This window comes from Leptidea sinapis, chromosome Z (genome assembly GCF_905404315.1).
Source record: "Leptidea sinapis chromosome Z, ilLepSina1.1, whole genome shotgun sequence".
Taxonomy (NCBI): Eukaryota; Metazoa; Arthropoda; class Insecta; order Lepidoptera; family Pieridae; genus Leptidea; species Leptidea sinapis.
The window spans coordinates 15,124,917-15,146,280 of NC_066312.1; the positions used below are offsets into that span (position 1 = coordinate 15,124,917).

General features: G+C 33.9%; 1 protein-coding gene across 2 annotated transcripts in view; it reads right to left on the minus strand.

Annotated features, from left to right (window-relative positions):
* Window positions 1-21,364, minus strand: part of LOC126978897 (laminin subunit alpha) — a 64,530-nt gene that overhangs the window by 29,798 nt on the left and 13,368 nt on the right. For both annotated transcript variants that reach the window (XM_050828018.1, XM_050828017.1), the window contains exons 8-28: window positions 20,681-20,874; window positions 19,920-19,995; window positions 18,429-18,566; window positions 17,592-17,703; window positions 16,747-16,922; window positions 16,067-16,243; window positions 14,965-15,087; window positions 13,838-13,996; window positions 13,111-13,364; window positions 12,747-12,883; window positions 11,951-12,089; window positions 11,454-11,642; window positions 10,462-10,824; window positions 9,357-9,509; window positions 9,066-9,240; window positions 7,612-7,772; window positions 7,195-7,354; window positions 6,436-6,669; window positions 5,904-6,066; window positions 5,192-5,354; window positions 3,984-4,106 (exon numbers count right to left, since the gene is read on the minus strand). In XM_050828018.1, coding sequence (XP_050683975.1) covers window positions 3,984-4,106; window positions 5,192-5,354; window positions 5,904-6,066; window positions 6,436-6,669; window positions 7,195-7,354; window positions 7,612-7,772; window positions 9,066-9,240; window positions 9,357-9,509; window positions 10,462-10,824; window positions 11,454-11,642; window positions 11,951-12,089; window positions 12,747-12,883; window positions 13,111-13,364; window positions 13,838-13,996; window positions 14,965-15,087; window positions 16,067-16,243; window positions 16,747-16,922; window positions 17,592-17,703; window positions 18,429-18,566; window positions 19,920-19,995; window positions 20,681-20,874 — 3,569 coding nt within the window. The remainder of the gene's footprint in view (window positions 1-3,983; window positions 4,107-5,191; window positions 5,355-5,903; window positions 6,067-6,435; window positions 6,670-7,194; window positions 7,355-7,611; window positions 7,773-9,065; window positions 9,241-9,356; window positions 9,510-10,461; window positions 10,825-11,453; window positions 11,643-11,950; window positions 12,090-12,746; window positions 12,884-13,110; window positions 13,365-13,837; window positions 13,997-14,964; window positions 15,088-16,066; window positions 16,244-16,746; window positions 16,923-17,591; window positions 17,704-18,428; window positions 18,567-19,919; window positions 19,996-20,680; window positions 20,875-21,364) is intronic.

The following is a 21,364-nucleotide window of genomic DNA, read 5'->3' on the forward strand; positions in this document are numbered from 1 at the left end:
AATTTGGTTAATGAACAGTTATTAGAACTATGTTTGTAATGAATCGGTGTTACGAAGTTTAATCAAAATCAGCTTGGGGTCGTGTCGTTGACATGGCAGTATGTTTTACCTCAATATGTATACATATCTATATTTTATCTGATACGCACATGCTTAAAGGTATTTGATAAAATTTTCAGCCTCTGCTTTGTTTAGTATTACTTAGCGATTTTAAGCGTTTTCCACTTGTATCTTCTTATTGTTCAGAACAACAGAACACAGTCGTTTTCTTAAGCTTTTCGGCGCTTCTCTGCCATAATTTGGTATCTTATAGGTATCACTATAGAACCATAAAACATTATATTATGAGGCCATTCTTTACTGTATACAACCTCTCTATTGATTTGTAGTTTTACATTTTGTTTAGGATAACGCAAAATACCGCATCTATTCGGACATTTCATTATGACTCCTTGATGTTTATACACTTGCATACAATATAATACATGCAATGATATTAATATGATAAAATTGAGAATAATTATCACAGCTTTGTCTTTGAGACAATTTTTGGGTGTGTTTTAGTACATATGACGGTTGAAAACATAAATATCATTTGAGTTTTGATGTAACTTAATAATATTATTGCACAATATTTCCTTTCTGTGTACTTACTAAGTAGAAAGCACGTAGGCAGGGATTTGCGCATGACCTTCGGACTCTCAATGCATCTTGCTACTTATCTCAGTTGTTTTTGATTTATGTACTTACTTCCACAATATGCGTTGCAAGCTTTTACACCATAATGAATAATCAACACTTCACAAACGTACACTGGTTACAATTATAATAGGATTCTTGTTTCAAGTAATTTTTAATTCTTTTAATTTGATTCAAGTTTGCACTTTTACCACTGAACAAACCCAATTTGTCGTATCACCGCTATTCGACTAGGTACACCTTCCTGTAAGCCTCGCCTAGTATCGAATCTTGAGCTATTGACAATTCCAAGGTCATCTGGATGGCAACGCCAAAATGGGTTCGAAGAAGTTGGGCATAATAAATAGAGTACGGCAAATCTTCAGTACTCTGTGAATGACTCCATCACTTGTTACTGCGTAGAGACGTCGCTTTATTGTGTGTCTGTTAGCGTATCTATCAAAGGGAGTGTTCCGAAGAACTGTTTGACCTGATTTCTGCCGCCAAATTTTCTCCTTCTTTCTTCCACGTATGACCAAACCGCGAAATGAGCTCCCTTTTGCGGTTTTTCCGGGGCGATACGACATGGGTACCTTCAAAAAAAGAGCGTACACCTTCCTTAAAGGCTGGTAACGCTCTTGTGATTCCTCCGGTGGTTTAAGAATATGTAGGCGGTGGTCATCACTCAATATTAAGTGAACGGCACGCCCGGTAGTCCTTCTCTTCCATTAAAAATTCTTAGAAATATGTTTTAAAGCAATAGACAAAACGTTTATTTCTAATGTTTATGAGATAGGTCAATTTTTAAAAATATTGTCGGAAGTTAAAAACTTAAATATTATTATTTTATGTTTTTATGTATTTTGTGATTACTGGTTATTTATAACTTATTTATATTAATATTAGTTTAAATGGTAAATTTAATATACCCGTTATAAAACAATGGACTCCTCCATAATCACATGGGATCTAGAAAATTAGTCGTCGAAGTGTGGACTGAGGATATATATTTTAAAAATTTCACCTAAATATTAACGACATTATTTTCAACCATTTGACGTATTTTTAAATACGCTCAGGTTAGCTTAGTGTGTATATTTACGGGTGCTGCTTGTGGTACCAGGTTGACCAATAGTTAATAAATCATTGTATTTGTTGGATGCGATTACTAATTATGACAGTAATCACGATCATCATGTTCACAAAGCATCTTTACACAAACAATGAATTCAAGCTATAATGGTTGATGCATCCAATATACGATAATTCATATATATACATTATTCTTTATTACTTTTTATGAAATATTTGATATTTTTTATACATTATTCATATATTGGATGCAGCACCTTACAAACAACAAAATTATGTATATTACAGCCATTGTAAAAGACTCTATTTGTTCTATCCATTTATTCAAATTTTATTTGTATACTCTATTTGATTGAAAAGGGTGCCGTTAAGTTTCTTGTATGTTATTTTCACGAGCTCTACTTTTTCCGAACATGCTATTAAAGTATAATCAGTAATTCAAATTACTTAAATATTTTTAATGAAGCTTCAAAAGCGGTTAGTTTAAGTCTAATTGAATTATCTTTATTTGACTTTCACTTTGTTAATTTTGTGTTGATTTGAATTTGTGAACACTTATTAAGAACCGATAACGATGCCTGTCCAAATTTTTAATACCAGGATGGTTATATTAATATCAATAAAATATTTATAGTAATTGACGTCAAGCTCTGAAAGCTTTTAAGCAGTGATAATTTTTTTTTGCTACGCATACTATTGTAATTTAATATTATCGCTAAATTAGGTCTAGATATTCTAGGTCATAGTCTGATTTTCTATTTGAAATAGACGCATATCCACTATAGCTAGGGTTGCCATTTCTGAAATCTGGCAACCAGGACAAGAAGCGTGAAAACCCCGAATTTGGAGCCTAAAACCCGGACATGTCAACTTTTTTTTTAAGTTATTCCGTAAAATAAAAATAGTTTTGATTGTTGTATTCAACTTGTTATTTGTTTTCATACAATAATAAACTAAATTAAGTCTTTTGAGAAACGAAACTTATTAGTCTTACAAATTTTATTTACTTTAAATAAAAAAATAATTTCATTGCAATGTATGTTGGAGGTGACCAACATTATAATTCATACATTACTTAGTTCACTTAATTCTACTTAATATAATTAGTAAATAATTTAATAATAATAATAATTAATTTAATATAATTAAGTAGAATTAAGTGAACTAAAAGATTTCTAAAGAATTTCTAAATTATTGATATGCAGAAGGAACAGTGTAGGAGATACCAGACAGCCTTGGTGCACTCCCGCGTTCTCGGGCTTTGGGTTCGAGCAATAACCGTCGAAAACGACCTGTGTACTGCGCCCAGTGAGGAACCTGGAGGGCCACTTCCACAAACTCTCGGGAGCCCAAATGATGGAAGTTTTGAGCGAAGTGCCTTGTGTCATACCAGCCTTTGCAATATCCAGACTAACTGCCAGGCCTTCTCCCTTGCTTTCGATAGCCGCCGCTATTTGGTCGGTATACCAGAAGATCGCCTGCCGACTGACCCTGGCGAAAGCCGTACTGACGGTCGTTGATCATCTGGTGACCTTCTTGGAATGCCTAGAGCTGGTGGTTAATTATGCTCTCCGTGATTTTGGGGAGCAGGGAGGTAATAGCTATAGACCTGTAATTTGCCGGATCCGAGCTGCCTTTTTTTCCGTCTGTTCTTTTTGGATCGGATGGACAAGGGCTGACTTCCATGAGTCAGGGACTACGCCTTTTGAATATGAGTGCCCGAATAAACGCTTATAGATATACAAAATAAAATCTATTTAAAGTGTTAAGAAACTATTACGAAACTATAAACGTTTTCGGTATTTATTACTATTTTGTGATAGCCTTTAAAATATCTGCTGCTTACCTTAAAAGAAATTCATAAAAATAAATACAGTTTATATCTATGAAATTATTTTTTTTAAATCACTAACGTTCCTGTCTTCAATAAAATATTTCTATCTTAATCCACTATTTTGTGGTGTTGGAGAGTCGGTTGTTTGCGAAAATCGTGGATCGCGCCTTTACAACTTTTAAATCCGGACTACAATTGAAACCACGCCCGGACGCTCCCCGGACGCCTTCTGAACTAGGACAAATCCGGGGAAACCCAGACGAATGGCAACCCTAACTATAGCAAATGTCATGGCGACTAAAGGTCGGGGAGAGCATTGCGATATGCTATTTATAGCTGATAAGAAAATAATTAATTATTATAAAGATTTATTACTCACCTCAGCCCAGTAAAGATAAGAGCTACTGCATCTGGTTGTTTTTCCAAAACAGTAACATTTAGTACATCCGTCAGGATTGTCCAGTTGTAGATTGAAGTACTCTTCCTTGCATGTGTTGCAAGCCTGTTTAGAATTAACATTTTTCGCCTCAATGCTATGATTTATGTAAAATAAATTACGATACTATTGTAACTAACTCGAATAACTAAACTCATGAAATGTAACCGATTATATATATAAATCTGTGACCAAAATTTATAAACGATGCGGGACTCGAACTCGCAACTCGGATTGCGTCCGAGAGCTCTTACCAACTGAGCCACGCACGATTCGTAATTTTAATACCTACGGCGCCCTTCAGACCGAAACACAAGAAATGTGTACACATTACTGCTGCATAGCAGAAATAGGTACTATTGCCCATAATCTAGCCGGCATCCTGTGCAAAGGAGCCTCCCACTGATAAGTTAAAGTATAAAAGTGGAATATCAAGTCAATATCGAATATTAATTTGAAACTTTTGATAGATCGCTATTTATCTATTTAACAATAACAATAGCTTTAACCGGCGGAGATTTGACGGTTACGGTTAACAGTTAAAGTTATGACTTCATCTAAACAACTTCAAATGGTGCAACTAATTTTATGCTTAAATAAGTCACGGGTATACATATAACATAATTCTGAAATACTTATCGTTATATTATTTTATTCAATTTACACACTAAAATGACTGGACTAAAAATTTGTCGGCACTTTTTACTGGCAGATAGATAGGGTTGATACCAGCAGCAGAATCCCACCACCGGACATTACGATAAAATGCTAAATGCGTCGCATAGACACTTTGTAGAATCAATAGCCGGTTGCTGGTTTCCGGAACCAATACGACTTAGGGACCTTCAAGAACAGAGCATACTCCCACCTTGAAAGCCGGCAATGTATCTCTTGTCCTCTCGTGTTGCGGATGTCCATAGGACACTTGCCCGTTTGCTCTCTATTATATATATATATATATATAAGAGATAGCGCATGTCACAAGGAATAACTTAATATTTTAATATTAACATACAAAAATTTTATCGGTGATATTGTTAACAAAATATGATTCAGGTCAGATTAATATAAAATTAAATAAACGATTTTACTGGTTTTCTGAGGTAGAGGATTATATTATTTGAATATGTTAATTTAAAAAAAGAACTAACCTGACCCCTGACATTTTTCTTACAATAACACTGCGCCGTGTCCTGATCGCAGACGTCATCGGTCGTCCCATAAGGATCACAAGTACACGGGAAACATTCAGGAAACGCGTAGTGGCCGGGAACGCAGTGGTCGCAAATACGACCAATTACATTTTCCTTGCAACTGAGAAATATTATTTTAAACTTAATTCATTTGCACTTCACACCTTATGCTCATATTCATTTTTTTTATGAAATTAAGGCACGAGACGAACAGGACGTCAAGTTGATGGTAATTGATACTCCCTGCCCGTTAAAATCCAGTACCGCTCAGGATTATTGAAAAACCCAAAAATTCTGAGCGGCACTACCTTGACCGTCACCTTGAGACATAAGATGTTAAGTCTCATTTGCCCAGTAATTTCACTAAATATATAGGTAAATATCTGAGAAATTGTAAATTAATATAAGTGATTGTTCTTTCGTCGTACTTCTCATCTGAGGCATTCTTTTTGCAATGGGTGGTAGTTTTTGATATTCAAAAAGTGATATCACATCCTTGCTTTGAATAAAAATATCTTAATCTGAATTTAAATAAGTATAGGTACCTAATAATATGAACGAAACCCTCGCTGGGCGAGTCCACTTATCCGGTTTTTTGAAATGGAAAAGTTTAATAAACTTTGAGATCACTTTATGTAATTTTGAAATATGGTCTACATTTAAAACTCACGCGCAATTTCCATTATCAGCTTCGCATTGCAACTGGTTGTCGACAACACCTCGAGCGTTGCAATTGCAATCATCACAACCACGATGTACGTCAAAGTTGAATGTGTACGGCTTGCAACGATCGCAGTTCTCACCCTCAACGTTCTTGGGACAAATACATTCACCTAAACCATTAACAAGTTTGTTATTTTTCAAGTGATATCCCTCACTTATGGGATTAAATATACAAATTGTACCAAAATTCATGGACGATGCGGGACTAACGCGCCTTTCAGGATTCGTCTGAGCGCTCCTACGCGCATCCCGTCTAACATTGTCCAATGGACAGTTGGCTCGAAATTTCGAAATTTGTATAGTTAACAAGTTAGAATTTGATGAATTTGAAAAGGAAAGCTTTTCGAATTCAAATGAAAATAAAAAATAGCCTGTCTTTGGGAAATTCTTAGTGCAATTGTTTATTACAACTATTTAAATTTTTTAAGAAAACCATATATTGAAATATTTAAAAAATATATAATATACTGAAAACTTACCATTGTCATCGCATATTGCTGTAGATGGACAGTGGCAGGGCCTACAATTTGGGAAACCATAGAATCCTGTACGACAACTACTGCAAGTTCTACCGATAACATTGGGCTTGCAAGGACATTGGCCTCCAAACGTGTTGCATTCCAGTTCAGTGGATCCCATGAAGTCGCACAAGCATGCCAGTGCACCACTGTTGTACTCAGATGTGATTGAAAACATTGCATCGCGACAGAAACCTATAATAATGCAAATATTAGCCACAGTTTCCAGTCTCTCTTATTCCATATTCATTAGGTTCTAAATAACCTACATACACAAATCGCATGGTTCAAATTCTATGTATTTAATAGTTCACCAGTGCCGGGTATACATATCGTACATACGTACGTTTTATTGGTAGTAGTGGTCGCCCAGAGATAAAATTTTTCAGAGACCATAATTCATTTAATTTTTAAGTTTCAACTTACATAATTAAGTTTATTTGTCAAAGACTGCACCCCTATAATGTATGTGTGTGTATGTTATGTGTCATTCAAACATATTGTGTGCAATATTTATTTATAAGGCATTTTATATTGCTCTTCTGCTCCATATAAACTTTAACTGTGTTAAATTACACGTTAATCCGTTTGCGCATTTTTATAAAAAGGTATTTTTAAAGGTATTTTTATAAAAAGTTACGATATTACGAAAGTTATTATACTAAACTTTTGTTTTATGTATTAATATATAGATTAAGTTATACTGAAAAAAAATTATACCTGTTTCATTCGAGTTAATGTAATAATGATTGACAGCGCAATTCTCGATAAAATCACGTGTCGAATCCACCATATTTGCTTCTTTCAATACACTATCAACAAAGTCCTGTTTTGCTACGACAAGTACGTAGTCAAACCATACTCCCCTACTGTTATTGCCCTGAAAAGATAATTAAATTCATACATACCCGCCAAAATATATAATAGAGATCACATTTACGATAAAAGAAGCTTGAACTTGAAAGGGATGTTGAATAAAGATCAATAAACACATCAAAAAAGTGTATAACAAAACCATGGAAAAACAATTGGTGGTCTTAGTTAATATTTGAGACACGGGATGCGCGCGCTAATTTCATGAACAGGGAGACTGCTCTTTTTATAAAATATCGTTGGGTAATATCGATATATGCATACCTTAAAAGTAATTGTGAAGTTTTCGTTCATAGTAAACTGTGTATTTCCGTCCTTAAGTTTGATAAGTGATCTACATCCTGAGTTTGAAGGACAATGCTCTATTTGTAATTGTGCGTCGTAATTTTGGCCGTCTGCCACTAACACAACATCTATATTGCTTTCTGTAAATTAAAAAAGTGATTATATTAAGTAAGTCACTTACCCATTATTAATTTCATTCTAAATATTGTAAACATATATGTATACAATCAAAGATATTAACAAATGAACATCGTAATAAAAATTTCCGCAACCTAACTTGCTAAAAACTTTTCTTGATATCTAGATTTTTTTTTAAATAATAAGTACTTTTTTACGTCACAAAAAAATGCGTAGAAATAATTTAATTAAGTATGTTGTAAAGATTATATTATAGTATTACTAGCTGACCCAGCAAACGTTGTATTGCCGATATTAAAATCGCGATACAAAAGTAACTGTAGATGGGTGAAAATTTTAAGCATAATCAAACAAAAAAAAAATGTCATAAAAATTAAAAAAAAAAATATTTGGCGTGGACCACCCCTAACATTTAGGGGGATGAAAAATAGATGTTGTTCGATTCTCAGACCTACCCAATATGCACTCAAAATTTCATGAGAATCGGTCAAGCCGTTTCGAAGGAGCTTAACTACAAACACCGCGACATGAGAATTTTATATTTTAGATCTAGCATTATTGAATTTATAAAGATTATGTGGATATCATTTTTAAATGTATAATTATTATTAGAGTCCTTTGTCCACGTTCACGGTCGACTTCAATAAATTTGGATTTAACGGCACCATACGGGTATAAGTATAATACATTATTAGCACAGATTGTGCTAGGGTAATATATATATATATTTCATTTAAGATATTCTAGCAAATGCCCAATTCATTGACTATGTTTGAGAGCTACATATATCAGTGTTATAAATATCCACCCCAGTTTATAACAACGAAAGATCTCTTAAAATTAAACAAAAACAAAAAAAAATGTCTTCCAATTGTCAACAAACAAAACAGTCGAAGGGACACGCAGGAAGTAAAACTTCTTACTTGTGTTATAGTAAGTATAATTTTATTAGAGATTATGTTTACATACAATTAGAATACAGAACTGTAATACGTATTAATACAGTAATATTTTTAGTTCAGCTTAGTTTTACGTGAAATAATCATTATTCTCACCATATTATAAAAAACTGATAAATATATAGGCGAGGCGAATGGTAAACAAAATAAGAAAAATGAATAGTTAAGATTTGACTTTCAAATATAAAATGAGTTACTAGAAGTTTTTTTCAGTATCCACTCTATGTCATGCATACTTACTTTAGTATATTTGTATTATTATATTTTATCCCACACCAAAACTTTCCTGTTCCAAAATAAATTTTCTAAAGCTAAAAAATAATAGTGTTTTCTTACCCGGATTATTGGGTTGGTAATAATGTACAACAAATATATAATCGCCCGGGGCGGGAACCTTGTTTTCCAAAGTGATGGCTTCAGAATTTGCACTCAAATACACCACTACCGTAGAGTTATCCAGGATTGGAGGGCGCGTTTCCCTATCACCACCTAATCCCGATTCAATTTCGAACTAAAAATATATATACATACTTAATCCGAACATTTATAAAAAATATAAAATCTTCAATCCAATGACATAATAAACATATTGGTAACATATTAATTTATTAGATTCATAATCCTTACCTTCTTAGAGTCGACAGCTGCAGAAAAAACAGCCGGGACACATTTTTTATCCCGTCGTAAACAATATGGCCGTGGCTTTATATAATCTAAATGCCATTCACTCTCGGGTATTGCTACAATTGACTTTATACCCGCTAATGTTCCGATTTCACCCTACAATTTTAAACAATTAATTAATTATTTAGCTTGTTAAAAATATAAAATTATTCATGATATCTAAGGATTATACAGTCTACATCCTACAATATTTCCGGTATCACAGCTGATATATTAAAAAAGAAGAAACTCAGAAAAATTGAATTTATAAATAGAATGTTCCTTATTTGTGACGTCAGATCGAGCTTATACTTGGAATAATACCAATCAAAACTACAAACAACTGACAAGACGTCACGCAGCCGTTAGTAGTAGTTACACTATATTTTTATAATAGCATTCAGTCTTCATCTATACATGTAAATAAAATTGGTGTGTCTGTTTGTAATATTGAAATAATCGTGTTTTACTACATGTATATGAATATATATACGGTACACACACCAAACCTTCCAGCCAGCCTTTTCCAGCCTTTAAGGAAGGTGTACGCGCTTTTTTTGAAGGTACCCACGTCGTATCGTCACGGAAACACGGCTCAAGGAAGCTCATTCCACAGCTTTGCAGAACATGGAAGAATGTTTCTTGTAAGCCACGCTTTGGTGGACCGCCACACATTTAGATGGTGGTGATGATATCCTCATTTGTGGCGTGTCGTGGGAAGGTGGAATTTAGTGGCAGGATTTAGGTAAAACAGCTCTACAGAACCATCTCCGTGATGAATGCTATAGAGCCGTTCACAGAGTACTGAGTCCCCGACAATTTGAGCTACTCTGTGTTGCACGCGGTCAAATGGATCGAGTTCAGACTGGGGTGTGCCAGACCAGAGATGACAGCAATACTCCATATGTGTCAGGACCTGCGCTTTGTAAGGCGCTAGAATGTGGGCTGGTTTGAAGTATTGCCGTGCTTTATTTATGACACCCAGCAAACATTCAAACGATATCGAAAACGTAACAAAAAAGATATATTAGACACCGATACGGAGAACCAGTTAATTTTGAATACTTACATATAAGAAAATGACGTTGTTTGGATCTTCAACACTGAATACATTAATTTTAGACTCACTGTCTAATAAAACTTGCCGACAGGGTGATGTAAACGGACAATCATTCAAGTTAGCCATAGCGATTGACTCCGCTTTATCGCCTGATATAAACTTAATAGAGACTATGCCTTTGGGTATAAAATTATATGAATCATTGTTAATGTTCTGTAATATCGAAATAGAATTGTTGTTAGTCGGTGTTACGTATTCTATGAGGAGTACATTGTTCCCACTCGGATCGATTTTCATATTATACTGAAGTTCACTCTGGGCGCCGTTCAGGAGAGGTATCTCATTCGTAGATGCGTCATATTCTTTCAATTGCTGAAAAATAAAATATTAATTTACTTTTTGTTTTAAATTCAGACATTAAATAAATCCATTTTGTATAAAAGGTCTTCAAGGGACGACAAATCCTTTCAATACACTCGGCAATTTCTGAAAGATCTGCATGGTACATCCATATACATACAGTGCATGAGAGGCGTATAAAATATCATGGATATGCAGAAGAAACAGGGTAAAAGGTAGCACAGCTTTGGGGAGCCCCAGCGTTCACGGGCTTCGGGTTGAGCAATATCCGTCCACAACAACCAGTATGCCTGCGCCCAGTGAGGAAACTGGTGGTCCACTTGAATAAACTCCCGGGAAGCCCAAATGATGGAAGTTTGCTTAAAACCGCCCTGTGCCATCTTGGTGAAAGTCATATTTTCGGTTGTTGATTTATTAGTGACCCTCTAGGTAGACCAAAAGCTGGTAATTAAAAATTCCCTCTATGATTTAGCAAATTAAAGCAATAGGTCTGCAGTTAGCCGGACCTGAGCTTTTAGCTTTTAAAAGGGATCGGATGGACAAGGGCTTTTGAGAGTGAGTGCTAAAATATATGTATCCGCACTGGATTCAATTTCAGAAATGCAAACAAATATACAAACACGGGTTAAGAAGATACTTACCTCTATATCATTTAAATATTCACTGATAGGTGTGATTAAAGTTGTTACGTTGGCGACTGGTCTTCCGTTTAAGTTTGGGTAGGCAAAGTGGCGGCACAGGTTCTTATCTCCAACCACACAGGGCTTGTCAACAAGTTTCGTCAGTACTGTGGCTTCATAATATGCTTCAGGTATCAAAACGAAGTAATCCTAAATAAAAATATTTAAAATGAAATTATTTTTGTAAATAAATCAAAGCTCAAGTTTATAATTTCATGATGTTCCTCACAACAAAACCTTTGATTGAATTTTCGTTCACAAATATTTCGAGCATGTTTTCAGGACTTCATCATAGTTCCTTCAAGTTTTACTAGAAGACATGTTTTTTAGTAACATGAGCGACAGTAATCACTATAAATAATCACCTTAAAAATCATCGCATGCGCTTTCATTTACTCCTAAATCGTATATCGTATTATAAAAATATATTGTATGTATATTGTTTGAAAAATTCTTACTAGCATAATTTCCTTAGTAGTTTTTATGGTGACAGTCCAAATTCCAGCATTCATCACAAATGGCGCCGGTGCGTTTCCTTTTTCTAATTGAACCGTTATCATTTGGGGTAGTACTGTTGGTCGCAAATATACATTGAACCTAAAGCCAAAATACTTTTAATTAATAAAAAAGTTTCAGAAGCAACACAGTCCAAGATGAAACCATATTATGAAGTTTGGATGAAATAAATGATGTAGTACTACCCGGTTACATTATCTCTGGACCAGACGTCGATGACGTCACATCGTCGCTTTCTTACGGTGTGCAAAACAAGCAATACTAGGACATTATTATTAATAAATAAACTACGTTATATTATTTTTCCAGTATTATTGATTAATGTATAGGTGTTGTGTTGTGTAGCTGATTATTATTACAATAATGATGAAAAATGAATGAAAGAATCTAGGTTAAGTAAGAAAAGTATTTATTTTTCTCGCAGTACTATTATAGCGACACAACATTTTAACATTTATATTAACAGATTACCAATTACAATTCAATTAAAAAAATATCAGTAGAGCTTCTAAGTAATTGTTTAAACATTTGAGTCTGCATAGCTTAGACTACATCTCCAAAATGGTTAAAATTATTATGACGAGGCTATCTCAATAGTTTATATAGTAGAAGTAACTTTAGTTTAAGATAATTAATTCCGATTACTATTGGAGATACATATATAAATATAGACAGAGTAAAAGTTCAATCTTAAATTTTTACAATAAACATATTATAATATTTATAATTATTAAATACCTTTGTTGAGTATCAACTACACTCTCTGGTGTAATGACGATGCTCGCAGTAACCGCGTCTTTGAGTGGGTTCGCATACTTAAGTATAATTCGATACAGCGATGATTTTCCGATGTGTACGACGTTGATCACTTCATTCTGTCAAGATGTTTTTTTTACACAATAATAAATAATCTAGATTTTTTTAAAAAACAATGCAGTCTGTTTTGATCAATGTGTATAATAAATTGAAAAAAAAAACATTTAGTAATTTTGCAGAAGAAATCAATTTCATCACTATCATTCAATTAGAAGATCATTAATGATTCTCAAAATGCAGAAAATATAACACAGTGAATAAGAAAATATTACATCAATTATAATACCTGTAGTGGTGAAAACACAACGTATCCTTTCCAGGAGTACCCTGGAAACACTTCCTCTGAGTTTCTGTATCGAACGGGTCCAGACTGGGTCAAACCTTCTTCAACTTCATACTGGAACTGGTGCAGAGTTGGGAAGTAATGTGCCCGGATGGGTCGGTCGCATCGTCTGCCTTCCACTCGGGAGTGACATCTACATTGACCAGTGTTTTTGTCACAGTTGTTGTCGATAGAGCCACCAATATCACAGTCGCAGGCTAAATAAACAAATTTGTTTAGTTTAGTCCAATAATCGCATTCCGCTGTCTATTTGTATAACCGCAAATTCCTAAGCTACGCAACTAATCCTGAGCGGTTTTAATCATCAGATTATTTCTTACGGAAGGTATTTGTAACTACACCTTATTCGCTTTTGATTGTAATCGAGTCTAATGGCAAATAGACATATTTATATTATAGGCAATAACTTTAACTTTAACATAATATCAAAGTTATTATTTTTTCCTTGTAATACGAGTATAATACCAATCCTGTTGTCTTTATCGAATATATATCAAACATGAATTTATTTTCGTAGCGGCTTTAGGGGGTTCGTTTAAAATCGAAACCACACTTTGTTAAGAAAATATCATTCTATGTTCATATGTATCGTATAGTTGCGTGCAATTGCATATAACTTTAAAAAGGTATCTGATAGACTAAAAATATATATATTTTATTATAATTTCACCTGTACATCCAAAGGCGTCATTTGCCTGCAAACTATAAAATCCATCTTCACATTCGTCGCACTGTCGTTGTCCAACGTGCATCTTGCACGTACATTGGCCACTTCGAGTGTCACAAGCGCCCAGCCCGCCCAACGTGCCAGCCAAATTGCATTTACATTCTTCAAGAAAAAAAATATCCATGATAATATTATATATATATATATATGTTTATCGGCGTTTTATAAAAGGCATTTTTTTCTAAGAATTGATTCCTTTAATTTTAATTTTTTTTAATGTCATTTTTTTTTTTTGCGCTCTTTTAAATAAAACATACAATATTGTACTGTCATTGTTATAGTTATTAAATAATCATAATCTAGGCCCAGGCTGTCCGATTACTTAGATATTCAGCTGTGGAGTAGTAGGACTTACGACAGAGCCATTTATTAATAAAACATTTTAATTTATCTATAGGTAATGTCTGAACAGCGACTGGGACTTCATCATAAATGTGTATACCTTTACCTTTAACTTTTTTACATTTGTAATGTTCGTTAACTTACGTTACTTAAATAGCATGATAAATCTTCGCTAGTTCATCAAGTTACCACATAATGAGCAAATACTCAATTCATAATACAACACCAACTTGAAAATATTTAAATATGCCTTTAGAATATCATTTAAAACACTGAATGATTTATGTATTAAATAATGTGAGTTAAATTGAAGATTACATACCTTGTTTAATGCCTACAAGTATTTAAATTAAATTAAACCATTTCAGTCTATTTTTCATAACGTTCTCTTTGATATCTAGTACTAAGATAGCACGTTTTAATTTGAAAATGGAATGTTAAATTAACGAAAAAATACATTGTCACCGGCCATAGTTTGACCGTATAAATGGTTAATGGGTGATTTAAAAAAATTTACGATATTGAATCCTGGTTTGGTTCTAAGGTCAAAGTATGAAAATATTGTATTCTTTGGTGCTTGATTACTTTATTTCAATTCAAATGTTTTATTAAAAATAGACTTATAAATCAAAAAACTGCCTCAAGGTTTAAGTTAATATGGAATTTTGTAAAGGGTAAAAACACGGTGAAAAACTCTTTAAAAATTCATAGTTACATAATAATACTACCTTCACATCCCTTGGGATTGTACTCTTGAAGATTCCAGAACAAAGCTTTACAGTCATTACAAATACGACCTTGGACTCGATCTTTACACTGACAAAGTTCGCCAGCTGGTACTGAACCGCAACCTAAAAATAAAAACATTTAACATATTGCGGTGGGGGTAAAATGGTATACTTCTTCCTCGGTGGTAGTACAATAAAACAAAGTAAACTTGGATACGTTATATTTTTTTTCACACGTAAGTTGCACCAGGATTAATTAATATTGATCATAAAATCCTTGGGGCAAATATCTTTGAATGGAGTTGTCCCTGTAATAAACTAGTGGAGAGATTGGTTGCAGGGTAGTGTGAACTCATTGACTGGGGTTCTACTGAGTTTGAAGACAGTCAATAGTTAGTCACTTTCTCAGCAGTGGAACAAGTGCCTAATAACCAGTAATTAGATAATGAGCTAGCTTCTTTGTTGGATATTATTTGTGATTGTAATATCAGCTTATCGTACTAAGTATTGTTATTAAGTATCGCCTACTTAAATGTTATTGTTCATTAATAATCCGAGTTTACTTCCACTACTTCTCGGAAAGGGCCTCCATATTAAATGTGAATACCATGCAAAAGCTGTCTCATTTATTTCGTACTAATGTGAGATTATAAATACCAAATAAAGTAATATTCATAATACACCAGATGATAGAGTGAAGTGGATTTTTTTTGAAATAAAAGGGACGAGACGAGCATGACGTTCAGCTGATGGAAATTGATATGCCGTGCCCATTTGCCCACTTGTAAAACTGGTGGTGCCGGGAACCTAAGAGAATGAGGGCGCATTGGAGCGCATAAACATTGGTATGAGTATATAGTAGGAAGATTTTGCGATCAGCAATAAAATATAAAGATAGAAAAATCGTAGTGTTCGAAATGATAACGACATCATACATATAAACTTAAAATATTTGAAAAGAAAATATCAGAATGTACACATAATTACTTATAATGATACATTCTTGCAAAATACACGGCCATATCGACGACACAGGCTCATGCTGATTTTATGTCTGTTTAAATGTAGGCACGCTGTATGAAAAATAAAATAAAACACTTACCAGCAAAAGATGCAATAACTCCTCGAGGATCACAGTTACATTCTTCACAGGCTGGATAGTTGTAAAAGTGTTCCTTGCACTTATCACATTTTGAGCCATCAAAGTTCGGTTTGCAATTACACTGGCCGTTGTCATCACACGTTGAGCCAATCATTCCAGATTCATCACAATTACAGGCTAGAATAAATAAAAAAAAAATACTCTGAGAATTTAATTTACTAACATAGCACTTTTGAACTTTTAATATGCTACGTATCTGTTGAGTAGTGTAAACATATAGTAAAATCATAAGTGGACCATGTCTTTATATATATCATAAACAGTTTGTGTTTCTTCCATTCCAATTGCTGTGAACCAATTGTTTGTGAAAACAAAAAGTTAAGTTAGTTGAAACATTAATGCGAAATGTACTGAATGGTTAAGTATATGCAATGACCTAGTTAAAACTTAGAAAATATGCTCCAATTTATTCCAAATTGCCATTTTTGGCACTTTCTAGTGAGCAAACCCATGTTTTAACGTGAATAGCTTTTGAACCCAACAATTTATTTTCTTTAGACATCATTGTGATATACTAAAGTTTTCTGTAGCTTTATTAAGGTTTGTTTATTTTTATTGAAGCACAAAGATAATGTGCATCAAATATTAAATATCTTAAATTCTAAAGAGGAAGAACTTACGTAAACATTCAGGAAATTTGTAGTATCCAGGTGAACATTGATCGCATTGTTTTCCTCCGAAATTAGAGAGACAATTACATTTTCCATCCGCTGAGCAGGATGTCGATGTAGAACCAGTCGGCGAACAGTTACAAGGAACGCATGTGCGATCACGACCTTTCAATTCCATGTAATATCTATAAAGGGATTACAATGTTAAGTTATATTTATAAACTTCATCATTCATCATCAGCCCGACGATGACTTCCAAAGACTCAACGATCAATCTTGGGCGCTCTTGATTCAACGGTCCCCCGCAACCTTTATTGAATCATCAGACCATGATACACGTAACTTGTACTTCGTCTTGGTATCTGTATGGCTCCTGAATAGAATTGAATTACCCCATCTCTATCTATACCGTGGGCTTCGTAAGAGCAAGCAGCGTTTCCTGCTTAATGAATACCACCGTTCTGCAGTGATCAACTCGCATGCCATGCAAGACATCGTACCATCACAAGTGTTACTCTTGCTTGGTTACAGTTTGCTTAAACTTAAGTTTTCTTAAATTGTATTGTATTTTAGTAGGAAGTTCTTGTATGAAGATGGAAGCAAAAGAACTAAATTTGCCTAGTATTATTTTGTGTAAACACTCAAAAACATCAAAACTGACGACTTTCTTGTTATTTATTATTTGAGATTAAGTTTCTTTGAATATTGCAAACTGGGGTGTTCAAAACTTTAGGTTAAAGAAAAACTGAAAATGATGCTTATCTGATTTGAGTGTTCGTTTCATTCATACGCAATAGCGACATAGTACTTTTATAATTGCAACAAAGTTAAAAATCATGAAACAGTTCACTTACCCTGAAATGCATTGGTCGCACCGGGACCCACCAAAACCAACCTTACATATACATTGTCCAGTTACGTCATCACAAATGCTGGGTTCAGTTCCGCTCGTATCACAATTACAGTCTGTAACGAACAGCCGTAATGATTTGAACAAGAATTCATACATTTTAATTAATCATTTTTTACGAGGAAATTCTGTGAAATGCTGTCTTTATACTTTATGTAAATTAATTCTTCTTACCAAAGAACGATGATTCAAATCTCCAAAAACAAAGTACAGCTTCAAAAAGTAATGATGAAAGTGAAATATATTTAAAAAACATTGTCAACGTTACTTATTTCAATGGTTAGAGGATTTAATACTGCCACTTATAATGAGAAATAAATATTAATTGTTTTCAAGGTGTTTTGAACTATAAATTAATCTTCATTTATAATTAATTATAACTTATCAAAATTCTTCAAATTATTATCAAAAAACAAAATAAAATATAATGATATTAATTACTTTCTAAGAAATCATAGTATGCAGTAACTAAATGCAACACGAAAGAGTAGCCATATTTGTACATTTTTTACTTATTTTATATTGTATTTCACTATACCTTAAAAATATCCGTTTTGCTCTGATTTATTAATTATATATTAGACAATATTATTTAAAATGAAAATGAGAAATGCCGTAACTAGAATAAAATAAATGATTAAAGAAATAAAAACAGATTTATATCATTGAAAATTCGCTGTTTCTTTAGAAGCGATGATACACAACACGTACGTGGTTAAATCACGCCTATAAGGTTTCAATCTATTTCCTATTCAATATAAACCCTTAACAAGTTACTTACGTTTACATGTAGGGTAGTTATAGTATCCTGCATCACACTGATTGCATGTACGTCCACTGTATTTACTTTTACAGGTACAGTTTCCGCTTTCTTTGTCACAAACTTGAGATACTGATCCAACCGAGTTGCATTCACAATCTGAAAACAAGCGGTATCTAATATGTTAAAAATAATATAAAACTTCATTATTTGTATCTGGTGCGGTGATACAACACAATGAACTGTAAATTATTGTAACATATAACAGATTAATGTCAATATTATTCCCCTCACCAAATTTCTAGTTCATTCCGACGTTGCTAACGGCCGTTCCCAATATTCAGTCTATCTCTTACTTGAGATAAAAATCGTAACTATCGTTGATTTATCTGTCCCAATAAACTTATCGACGGTAACTCACCTTATCCGTACACGCTGTCTGTCAATGGGACGATGTATAAGTTACCAGCGATAGAAGTTTGTATGGAAATTGCAATTCACGCGTCCCAATATAAGGCGATAAGAATCACTTATCGGGTATATTGGGACAGCTTCAGATTATGGACAGCTCATTACTGACAGTAGAAGGTAGTAATTTATCTCTATCTGTAGATAGTATATTGGGGACGGCCGTAAGAATAATTGTGCAGTAACAAGAACTAGTCTCGTAGGGATGAATGCGTAATAAATCTGCCAATGCGCAAACAGGTATCTGTTTGCAAATTGTCTACCATAGTACAGCGAAATGGTGGACCATAATAAATTAACATTTGTTATAGTGAATCTCAATGTATATTTAAGAAAAAATAACAAAATACACTTTTTGTGTCTTACAATTGCATTATTTTAATTGATCAATAAAAACTTAGAGAATCTATTCTCCTAGATAGAGTCTCTTCCTACTAGACAACCGATGAAAACAGGCCAGGTTTATTACTTTAGTGTCCGTGCCAAGCTACGTCTCACACTCGTAATTTTAATGTCATTTTGTGATAGTGTGCGTGAATTGCTCAGAATAGAGGTTAACTGTCAACCACAATTTTTTTTCGACGTTTTCACAGCTGTTACAGTCCCTCTAGACGCATAAATAATTCGAACGCTTCGAACATACTATGTTCTAACACAGGCGTAGTCATCGATCACATAATATTTATTAACTTACGGGCGTGTCATGAAAGAGAATGAAATTTTAAGATGTGCGCGCATCACTGTAACACAAAAGTAACAGGTTGAAGTTGGTTCGTAAAAATTACTGACGATTGCGTCATTCGTTATTTTTTTTTTTTGGTTTCTTCGTCCGTTATTAGGACAAGAGCCTGCAAGAGCAGGCGCTTTTGATAGCTATATGTAAAATACTCTTTAATTGTAATGCGCTTTCTGTAACAATTTCATTAACTAATGTGCTTAATTAGATACAGCCCGCTGATGAAGGAAGGTGCCATATTAGCAGTTCTCTCATTGGATAGCCGTCGGGTACCGTACCTATAGAAATAATTAATAAAAATTACTCACTTTTGCATTCCGGAGAATAGTATCCATCGGCACATATTTCACACGAATTGCCAGCGTAGTTATATTTACATGGACACTGCGGAGGCAAAATTTATATCATTATATTTGGATTAATATTAATGTCATGAACAAAGTTGAGATATTTTGTCGTTGGAGTGCAATAAATACTTTTTTTTTATGGAATAGGAGGACAAACGAGCGTACGGGTCACCTGATGTTAAGTGATCACCGCCGCCCACATTCTCTTGCAACACCAGATGAATCACAAGAGCGTTGCCGGCCTTTAAGGAAGGTGTACGCGCTTTTTTTGAAGGTACCCATGTCGTATCAATGATATAAAATAATATATAAAAAAATAATAAAAATAATAATAAAATTATATTAAATAATAAACTTATATATTATGTGCAATAAATACTTGCCAGTAAAGTGAATGTGAAGAATACAAAACTGCTTCATATTCAAAATTAAAGTTCTTTTAATAATCTTGGCTTGGTTAATTTTACTGTCAGATATGACCTGGATGGCTTTTAAGTTATAGTTAGATTTAAAAAATTCTTACCGTCGTAAACTACATTTTCATTAAGTGAAATTATTTTTTTAAATAAATTTATTTTTAAATTTAAAATTCCACCAGTACGTCTTTTACCATATTATTTTAAATAAATAAGAAATTCTAGAACGTTGATGACCAATTGGACTAAGTGATGTAAGGCTTTATGAAAACCCATGCATTATATTAGGCCTTATTAAATACTTACCACGCCATCAGTGGGTGTACAGTGTTGACCATCTGTGCCATTTAAGTTACATACACAAGGCTTGCAGTTAGGATAGTCAAAATATCCGTATGCGCAGGAGTCGCAATTGGGAGGATTGAACTCTACTCTGCATTCACAGCGACCAGTTTCCTCTTCACAGTTTCCGGTAGAATAGCTCAAATCACAGTTGCAAGCTGAGAAAAAAGTTTTTTAGAGTTCACGTTATGGTTCGCAACGCAAATTACAGTGTTAAGTGGCACTACGATGGCACTTGTCTCCTTGAGACATAAGATCTTAAGTCTTAGAAGCTCAGTAATTTCACTAGCTACGGGATTCTTTAAAACGAAATACTGGAATAGTGCTTGCATGCAATTGCTTAGCGGCAGAATAAGGTGCTAAACTGTGTTCACAGCCAATAGGCCAGAAGATTGTGATAAAACCCGGGCCGATGCAGAATAGTTCAATTATAGGCTTGCAATGTATCTCCTATTTGAAGTATTTAATGGAATGGGAGGATAAATGAGCGTACTGGTCGCCTCATAGTAAATGTCCATCTCAATCTAGGTATATTGCCGGCGGCCTTTTTGGCGGTCGTACGGACTTTTTCTTAAGGTACCCATGTCAAATTGACCTTGAAGCTGAAGAGTAGTTTCGTTACCACAACAAGGCGTAATATAATAAAAT